This window comes from Laccaria bicolor, genomic scaffold, assembly GCF_000143565.1.
Source record: "Laccaria bicolor S238N-H82 LACBIscaffold_48 genomic scaffold, whole genome shotgun sequence".
Taxonomy (NCBI): Eukaryota; Fungi; Basidiomycota; class Agaricomycetes; order Agaricales; family Hydnangiaceae; genus Laccaria; species Laccaria bicolor.
Window position 1 is genome coordinate 55,221 of NW_001889919.1, and position 9,070 is coordinate 64,290.

Sequence of the window (9,070 nt, forward strand, 5' to 3'; positions counted from 1 at the left end):
AGCGAGAAAGTCCCCTCTTCAAACTCTTGATTCTTTTCCGAAACAGAAGCCTTCCTCTCCTCCATAAGCTCGAGCCGAAATTCTTTTGCCTCCTCCATCCCAATCGGGAAGTCCTCCGCAGCTCCAAACACCAAATCTCCCAGTTCCCTCGGTAGCATTGTATCAAAACCACCCCCAATCTCCTCCCTCCACCAGTCCTTTCTTTGACACGGAACATTCGCAGAACTAATGAATCTTGATGTTCGGGTCGACCAAATATAGTGCCAGAATTTTCCTGTGGCCTGGCTTTGTCTGATCCGCAAGCTTGAACGGCTGTACCTGATGTTGCAGAATATTGGGAAACGTCAACAGTCGACCCTCACGCGTGTCGACGCCCCCGACGTATTGAACAGTTGGTCCACCTTGTGTGCACCCGAATACAGCAGGAAGCCAGTCATAGTGCCACTGCCTATACTGAATGGTGCCGCGCGTAAAGTCGCCTGTCTGTTGTCGGAATGCAAGGGATGAGGGGGTGATATTGGAGGAGGAGTAATAGTAAAGAGCAGTTGCGCAAATGTGTTCGTTCTAAAAACAACGCTTAATATCGCGAAAGCACATGGCCTGAGAGTTACACACAAGTTGACCTTCAACATGCCAACTCCCTCCCTGATACTCAGGCTTTTCTGGCGTGAGTTCGATATTCGCCAGTTTGACAATAATCTGCAACCCAGTCGCTGCAAACTCCTTTCTCAAATCAAAGAGCGGAGGCTCCTCAAGCGGCCGAAACACCCCCGGCTCGGGCAACACGACTTTCCTCGTATCTTGGATCCATTGATCCCGCCGATTCCAATACGACTCTGACCACCCGTCATCTTCGCCTTCGAGTCGCTGGGGGCCCTCTGTTTTGGGGCCATATTCCGGATCTGGATCGTACTGCACATCGTAGTACTAGGGGATACGGAAGAGCACGTCTCGTTCATCAGGCGTAACGTCTTGAACCAGTTTACCGTTCTTCAACGTATATTTAATGTTGGCATATTTGAGTTGATGCTTATGGTACCAAAGGTGAATCAAAGGTGCGAGCGTGCTGTTCCACAGGGGGATTGAAGCAGTGATGATTTTTTCGATGATGCCATAGAGATGTTTATGTGTTTTAGGGTGTAGGTTATTGATGTAGCTCGTGATTCTGCAAAAATATCGTTAGGAGATGGATAATTCTTTGAAGCGTCCTACCTGGCTTGCCCATCTTCTCCCGAAATGTCCACTTCGCAAGGTAACCATTGGAAATCGGAGCTGTACCCATCCACAGCCTCCTGCCATTCCTCCAACACCTCGCCACACAATTTCTTGGCGTCACGGACCCTTGCCCCTTGATAAGAGCCCTCGTCCGCCCATAAACAACGGGAAACAAGCTTGGATGAACCAAATCCAGAACTTTTTCATCTGATCCTGGATGCCAGTCTTTTTCCCATGCAGGAATTTCTTCAAGAGGCTGCACGGCAGCTTGTAACTGGGCCTTGAGAGAGTTCGGAACGGCGGTGTCCGACTTGACCACGTCGCCATTATAAACCTTGATCGCGCCACCTGGCATCTCGCTAAAGCGCGTCGCTTTATACTTCAGCTCCTCCATGCACCACTCCGCCATACGCTCAGTAATATCCTTCCCTGGCGCATTTAGTGCCTCAGCCTTCCATCTCGCTCGTATTTCATCATCGAAGATCTACCGTCTTATTCAATAACTGACAAAATACTTCGAAACTGGAGCATTACTAACCTTGACATTCCAATCCGTTTTATCGGTAATGGCGTTCATGATGTGCAACATTGTGAATTCACGAAGCGTGGTAAGGGTAGCTGATGGGTCAATGGTTTGTCGTCGTCGGAGAGGCGACGGTAAGTATGTCTGTAATCATCGAGCAAGAGGTTTGGAAGAAGTCTGCGACGTTCTGGCTCGTAGTCGAGAGGTTGATCGATTCCAGGAATGTCATTGTTTGAAGGCATTGGTAAATCGTAAGGAGGAGTCCGAACTTGAGAGAGACAAATTTAGTTCTCGGATCATCACGTGATTAGACCCGATACCAATGTGCGCTCCGATTTGCGCGTTCGCGTCATTATTCTCACAGATGAAACTGTGTTTATCTCCCCGAGTCCCTTTCGGCGTTGTTCAAATGCTCTGGCTCTGATGAGTATACTCATCTCTGCTGCACTGTGCGCACGCCCCACTCACACACTGCTCGCACCGTGGTCTACACTCCACTTGAATACAATTAACGTCGCTATACATAGCAGTGGGTCTTCATCCCAACTGCATCCACTTTCTCTATCACTTGTCCAGATACCCCAATTTTTTCAGATCAAAGATAGATCAAACGCCCAGTATTAGACGACAAAATTCCTCCAAGCGGCCGGATTGCAAGAGCTTCAGGCTTGAACAAGCATAGGTATGAATTGGGCATGAATAATGGTACACATCTGTCCCCAAACGTAAAAAACTGCATCTCTGTGATTTGAGAAGTTGAATCGCTGGCCCTTGGCTCAGCTTTGATAATTTGGGCTACACCCGTTCGAGTTACAATCCAATAAATTACCTATCAAAATATCAAACCCCAATCAATTCTCCCACCCGTTCCTGAGGCTATTTCGTTCTGAGATCAATTTTTGACCTCTTGAAGTTGGCTCACAGACACACGTCATCTGTGGTAAATAAAACTAATAGTCGAAACCAAAATGCGGCGAATATGCCGATGAACACCCCTCCAGATCCAGACCATCCAGAGGATAAAAATAATCCCCTCGTGCCGGCCACTCTGCGTGATTGATGTTTACAACAGTAGATAGCTTGGTGTTGTTTGATTCGGGGAGAATGATGGCGCCAGTCGTGTAGCGCTGGGAAACTTTCATCCCAGTCCCAGTAAGTGAGTCAAGGAATTCATCAAATTTCTTTGGCTCGCGGCGACCGAAACTGACGTATACTTGTTCGAGCACCCCAACCTTTTCCGATTTACTCCGCTCTTGAACCAAAGACAACAATTGCGCTTCGGAAAAACTCACGCAATCGCTCCCCATGCATTGAAAGGCTTCAAGCATAGGGCAAAGACAATCGGCCTTTTCGCCGGAAGGAGTGAGGCAATCAATAACTTCGTCATCGACGACAGATGGAGGACCGGAGTAGTTGGTGATACGGAGGTGGATGAGGAGTGGCACCGATTCGAGGAAACAAATAAGTTCATCCCGAGTCAATAAAGGGATATCTATGAACAATTGCTTCACAGAGTCACCATTACGCGAAAGAAAGTCTAACCATGAGGGCCGACTCGCGTGACCGCCGGAGAACGTTCCCTGAAATTTAATCTCAAGATGACGGAGTCTCGGAAGGTCAAGATGCTTCAAATGACACTCGCCCCGCCCCCCGCTGAGCTTGAGAAAAAGGTTCTCGAGGAGGGGAAGAGTAAATGTGTATTAGGATTGTACTTCATGATCGGGTTGTTGGACGATGCCATATGTTGTGCTTCCCAGACTCAAGCCACAGCTGACAAGCAGTGGGCATCTCCTCAACACTTTGATAACATCGCCATAGCTGAGACTCGTCGAGTTCCCTCTGAATTGGTGTGAGCCGTCGAGATCCAGATTGAGGTGGGTTAGCTGCGACCAACGCACTGGCAATGAGAGGAGGTTCTCTTTCAGATGTGATAAGGAAAGCTTCCGCAACTTTCTAGCTGACAAAAGACCCGAGAATTCCGCCCAGCGCCCACCGGCATTTGAGGCGGGCGAATCCCATGCAATTGTTAGAGTCCCACCGGCGATGACGAGAGATTCCAGCAGCGGCACATCATCCTCTGCCAGCTGTTGTAGACGGGTAAATGAGTCGTCCGTCGCCCTAAAAATGACTTTTTTCCATCGGCGGCTGGAAGCGAGTATCTGCGCTATTGCAACTTCAGAAGTATACATCTTCGAGGTTTCCGATCCACGATCATACACGTGCGTTGGATTGCAGACGGAGATGGAAATGGGGCACTCTCCTGAACGGCTGATCCATTCCCCTGCCGCCTCGCAGCGCCTCTCCACCTTGGCAATAAATGTGGGATCTGGTTGATCAGGGACTTCCCCAGTTTCAGTGATCTGCATGACAGGTGTCGGTATGTGAAGGCTCGCCCAAAGCCGTGGGGTTGACAGTGCAATGGACCTCCACGCACTACATATGCGACCCAGCAAAGTTGGAACTTCCTGAGAGCTCATGACAGCATTGCGACCTTCAGGGACGCAATGAACGAAGATCTCCCCGAGGACGTCGAGCGGAAGTTGTCGAATAGGAAAGATCAGTGCTCGATCTCATCGCTCAGAGCACGACGCTCGTGATGTAGCTCGTCGAGGATTGATTGCACCCTGTCGATCTCAGCGTCAAGGCTAGATAAACGCTTGAGCGGTTCGCTCAAAAGCTGTTTGATTTGAAGAGTTTCTGATTCCGTAGGAGTATAGTTGGTGTGGAGATTGGATGCATACGGTGAATCTATCTGGGTGGTTGCTGATGGCTGTTTTGGACTGACAGTTGTAGGAGGATTCTGACTCATTGCAACCGAGTTTGAGTGAACGGAGCAATAGTATGGTGCTTGGTTATTTGGATTCTTGAAGTGCTTCTCGTGGTCTTCCAACCTGGGAAGTGATTGTCCAAGACCAACGATGACAGTGATGGTGGTGCGGAAGGAAATAAAAAAAAAAGGTTAGCAAAAAGTGTGGCGTAACTACTACTTACATATCATTAGAAAGATACCGTGATTTACGGAAGGCGTTTGAACATCTCCCAAGGCCTGAGATACACGGCGAAGTTGATGCTCATTGCTAATATTACTAAAGGGGCCACGTACCGGTGACTGGATCTCATCCTTTTGTTGCGTTGAAACCTTGAGTACTTACCTTGCAAGTTGCAATTGAGCAAATGATTGAGTGGCAGGATACCGGCAGCTTCCGTGCCGTGCCGATCATTTCTTCATTGGGCAAGTTCCCGCCCGTCACGGAAGAACTGTTCCCAGTGCACTCAATCGTTTTGCTCGACTTGGAATGGTAAAGAAGGCGACGTCCGCGGCTGCAAAAGCACAGAAGAAAGCCAAGATAGCTCAAAAAGTAGAGAAGAAAGAGAACAAAAAGGCTGTCAAATCTAAATCATCATCTACCACATCCACCTCAAAGTCAACGTCGAAGTCATCAAAGGCGAAATCTAGAGCGGACTCAGACACGGACGACGATGATCTGGAGGGAATACTTGATAAGGTATGATACTTTACGAGATGCACGGTGACTGGTTTGACGGTCGTCGTGATCAGTAGATGCGGAGAGAGTGGGAAGAAGCACACACTGTGACTGAAGAGCTAGTCGAAGGTCCACCAAGCAGACGCGCAAACGCTACACTCACGACGTGTCCTGTAGGGAACCATCTATGGTGCATCGGTGGCGAATTCTTCAGTGAGGATGGGCGAGCTGTGAGCTTTTCCCTCACTTCAATTCAAATGTAATCCATCTGATAACACCACAGCACTTTTACAACGACGTCTTTCGGTACACCCCGGAGAAAGACGAATGGCGCAAATTCGTATCTCCAACGTGTCCAGGCCCACGATCCGCACATGCAGTCGTTGCCTCTCCCGCGGGGGGCGGGAAGTTGTTCCTCTTTGGAGGAGAGTACAGCTCTCTGCACCAGAACACGTTCCATCACTACCGCGACTTTTGGGTGTTCGACATTCAGACACATTCTTGGGACCGGATTGATACAAAGGTCCGCCCAAGCGCGAGATCGGGTCATCGGATGGCACTTTGGAAGGGTTTTGTCGTTTTGTTTGGAGGGTTTTATGACCCTGGGGTTACCAGTGCGCTTTCATGCTTTTCTTACGTGTATATTTCCTGAAAGCCAACCCAGCTAGGTACCTTAACGACCTATGGGTCTTCGATATGCAGGAGTACAAATGGTCTCAAGTTGAGTTCAAGGAAACAGAGCTGAAACCATCGTTCGTCTCTCCGACACCCATTACATTCACGTGTGACTCTCTTCTTAGTGCGCGAAGTGGATTCTCCTTCCTTCCCTGCACCGACGGCATCATCCTCCATGGTGACTGCACTTCCTGTCTTTGATTTACTCTTGACTGAATGTCCATTTCGCAGGAGGTTACTGTAAAGAATACTACAAAGGCAAACGCCCCGTTGGCCGGATGCTTGAAGATACATGGCTTCTAAAGTAAACCATTCCTCAACCATCTGCGCTTTGACTTACGCTGCGTTTGTAGGATCACTACACCAGAGCCACCCACAAGCTCTTCTACAACCGCTCCCACCAAATCCAAACCATCTTCGAGTTCTCAGCACAATCACGGTTTATCATTTAAATGGGAACGACGAAAACGCGCTTCGGACGCGTATGCCCCATCCATCCGCTCAGGGTGCACGATGGCGCTTTGGCCCACACGAGGGATGGGCATTCTGTTTGGAGGGGTGACGGATGAAGATAAGGACGAGGAGACTTTGGACAGTGTGTTTTGGAACGATCTGTACGTTTCATTCAGACGATTCTTCTCCATCTCGGCCCTCAATTCACTTTGTTCATTCCCTTCGCGTTGTTAGATATGGTTACCAACTTTCTGGTAAAGGACGGTGGACGAGTTTGGCGCTCAAAGCACCAAAATCTAAAGGAAGTGCGAAAGCGAAGAAAAAGAAGCAGAAGGAGAAGAATTGGAGCGATAATGAAGGAAGCGGTGACGATGCTGGGTTGGTGGCGGAAGACAGTGAAGTGGTGCGCGTGCTCTTGACTTCAATTCTCTGGTATCAATAGTTGGATTTCTAGGCCGACAAGACCCCAATCACGCCACTTCAATCTGCACCCTCCAAGTCAAACAACCATGAGACCAGTGCTAATGAAGACCCCAATCTCACGCTTCCAATACCACGGTATAACACCATGCTTACCGTTCTGAGAAACACACTTTACATGTACGTCTTCTCCGGATCGTAATCAACTTGCTTCAGTTGACCACCTACCCCATGGTAGATATGGTGGGATATATGAACGTGGTTCTCGGGAATATACACTGGACGACTTTTATTCCATTCAACTGGACAAGCTGGACAAGTGCACTTGTTTGAAGGAGAGTGCGGTGATTGTCCCGGACGTGGGAGAGGAGAGTAGTAGCAGTGATGACGACGACGACGAAGACAACGAAAGTGGGGGTGACGATGATAGTGATGATGAGGGTGGGGAGGGCACACTGGTCGGCGATGAGATTGAGGAAGGCGGTATAAAGAAGGCGATTGCTGTTCCTGTCTTGGAAGTGGCGAACGAAGAAGGGGCGGAAGGGGGTCACGAAGAAGGGTTCGAGGAGATTCAGGATGAAGAGGTGCTTACCTTCTTACCAGCCTCGAGCTCGTTCTGGTCCTACTTACCCCGTTGTAGGATGATCTGCGAAAGCAAGCTTCTGCCTTTATGGGCGTCTCAAAAGACACCACCCGATCAGCCGAGGATGTCATCAGCACACCACTGCCTGGAGAAACCCTGGCGATGTTCTACGCTCGATCTCGTCCGTGTCCCTCTTTGAAAGCCGGTTTATTTTACTGAACGAAGGTATCAATGGATGATATAGGTGAACATTGGACGAGCAAAGTTTTCGGAACCAGTGATAATCGGGGAAAGGAATTGCGCCGAGATGGTTTTGCGCTGGCAGAGGAGCGATATGGTACGTTCCATCGGCTCTGGCACTCATTTTCCGCTCGTTGTGAATGAAATTCTTGATGATACCATTTTAGCGGAGTACAAACCAATCCTCGAAAAAGTCGAGAAGATTCTCGCAGAAGCTGGGTTGGACGAAGATGAGATGAGGCGCAGCGCCGTCACTGGAACTGGGGGTAATTTCGCTGAGCAAAGTCGAAACCGAAGGTGATACAGTATGTATTGTCCAGAAAATAAATAAATATTCGACAGTAAATATTTGTGGGCACGTGGCGTTTGCACAATTCATCGAAAATCAAAGCTCGTTCTCTCCCACCCACTCGCACTCCAATGAGCTTAACGAAGGGTATAACGGTGGACATCGCCACGCCCGACTTCGGCCTTCGAGATGGACCCAACACGATCGGGATGAAGGCAACGCCGTGTACACGTTGCCATCTCCCACGAATTCCTCTCAACCAGGACTTTAAACAATGTCCAGACTGCAGAAATAAAGCGCGTCTCGCATGCGAAACATATAGAAAGAGAAAGCTGTCGGATAAGCGGGGCCGAGTCACTTTGAATCAGGGCAATTCAACCCCCCAGAATCGGACAGACACGCAGCCGAGCACGAAACTCTTGAAACGACCTCTGGAGGGCAAGGACAGCGAGAAGGCGGCGAAGAGGAGTCGGCATTCGACTGCTGAAGGGGGGGTCAATGCGAAAGATTGGGTACAGGTGAATATGCTTGTTCATTCATAGGTACTCAACAGAGCTTCTCTCAGAATGTTCCCTCAACCTCATCGAGTACGAGGACCGTCTCAACAACTCCCGCCGGTTCTTCTAACCATCGCCAATACCAGGCAGGCTCTCCTGAAGGCGGAGTAAACTCAAAATATCGGGTGCAGGTCAGTCTATTCTCGGTTATTCGCTGGAATTCGCTGGATTTTGACAAAGCACTTTGTCAGGATTCATCCTCATCAACTACGCGGACCATCTCAAGAACCTTAGCGGGCCCATCCAACCACCCCCAATACCAAGCGAGCGTTACTAAAGGCAGAGTTAACACGAATGACCGGGCGAAGGTGAGTTTATTATCGCTCGTTCACTGGGTGCTGACAAAACTTTCAATTAGGATGTTTCCTCATCCTCATCGACTACGAAGGCAATTTCAAGGACCCTCGCCGGTCCACCTACCCATCCCCAAAACCAGGCGAGCATTACCACGCCAATCTCCTGGTTCTCTCGCTGACGCACTGCTCTAGATCCCCCAGGGCCCTCCCCTCACTATGCCTCCCCGTAATCCATATTTGCATGGTGAACATGTAGTCAGTCGTTTTGCTCGTAATCCCGCGGGTGGATTCATCTAAGCTATTACCTCTTAGCGTTTCCCCTCCACAACACAGT

The 9,070-nt window shown here is 49.3% G+C and overlaps 4 protein-coding genes across 4 annotated transcripts; 2 read left to right on the forward strand and 2 right to left on the reverse strand.

Annotated features, from left to right (window-relative positions):
* Positions 1-2,688: 2,688 nt before the first annotated feature.
* LACBIDRAFT_333161 (uncharacterized protein) lies at positions 2,689-4,104 on the reverse strand (the record flags this gene model as incomplete). Its single annotated transcript, XM_001887822.1, has 2 exons — positions 2,689-3,230; positions 3,732-4,104. The coding sequence occupies 2 exons, from the start codon at positions 4,102-4,104 to the stop codon at positions 2,689-2,691; spliced, it is 915 nt and encodes a 304-aa protein (XP_001887857.1).
* Positions 4,105-4,295: 191 nt separating this feature from the next.
* LACBIDRAFT_310786 (uncharacterized protein) lies at positions 4,296-4,547 on the reverse strand (the record flags this gene model as incomplete). The annotated part of the gene is made up of 1 exon (XM_001887823.1): positions 4,296-4,547. The coding sequence occupies one exon, from the start codon at positions 4,545-4,547 to the stop codon at positions 4,296-4,298; it is 252 nt and encodes an 83-aa protein (XP_001887858.1).
* A 753-nt stretch (positions 4,548-5,300) lies between these two features.
* On the forward strand, positions 5,301-7,895 carry LACBIDRAFT_310787 (uncharacterized protein; the record flags this gene model as incomplete). Its single annotated transcript, XM_001887759.1, has 11 exons — positions 5,301-5,453; positions 5,507-5,837; positions 5,888-6,076; positions 6,130-6,202; positions 6,252-6,512; positions 6,586-6,754; positions 6,806-6,951; positions 7,010-7,355; positions 7,412-7,535; positions 7,599-7,691; positions 7,762-7,895. The coding sequence occupies 11 exons, from the start codon at positions 5,301-5,303 to the stop codon at positions 7,893-7,895; spliced, it is 2,019 nt and encodes a 672-aa protein (XP_001887794.1).
* A 119-nt stretch (positions 7,896-8,014) lies between these two features.
* On the forward strand, positions 8,015-9,033 carry LACBIDRAFT_310788 (uncharacterized protein; the record flags this gene model as incomplete). The annotated part of the gene is made up of 5 exons (XM_001887760.1): positions 8,015-8,401; positions 8,449-8,571; positions 8,632-8,748; positions 8,799-8,876; positions 8,929-9,033. 5 exons carry the CDS (start codon positions 8,015-8,017, stop codon positions 9,031-9,033), a joined length of 810 nt encoding a protein of 269 aa, XP_001887795.1.
* Between the last annotated feature and the right edge of the window lie 37 nt (positions 9,034-9,070).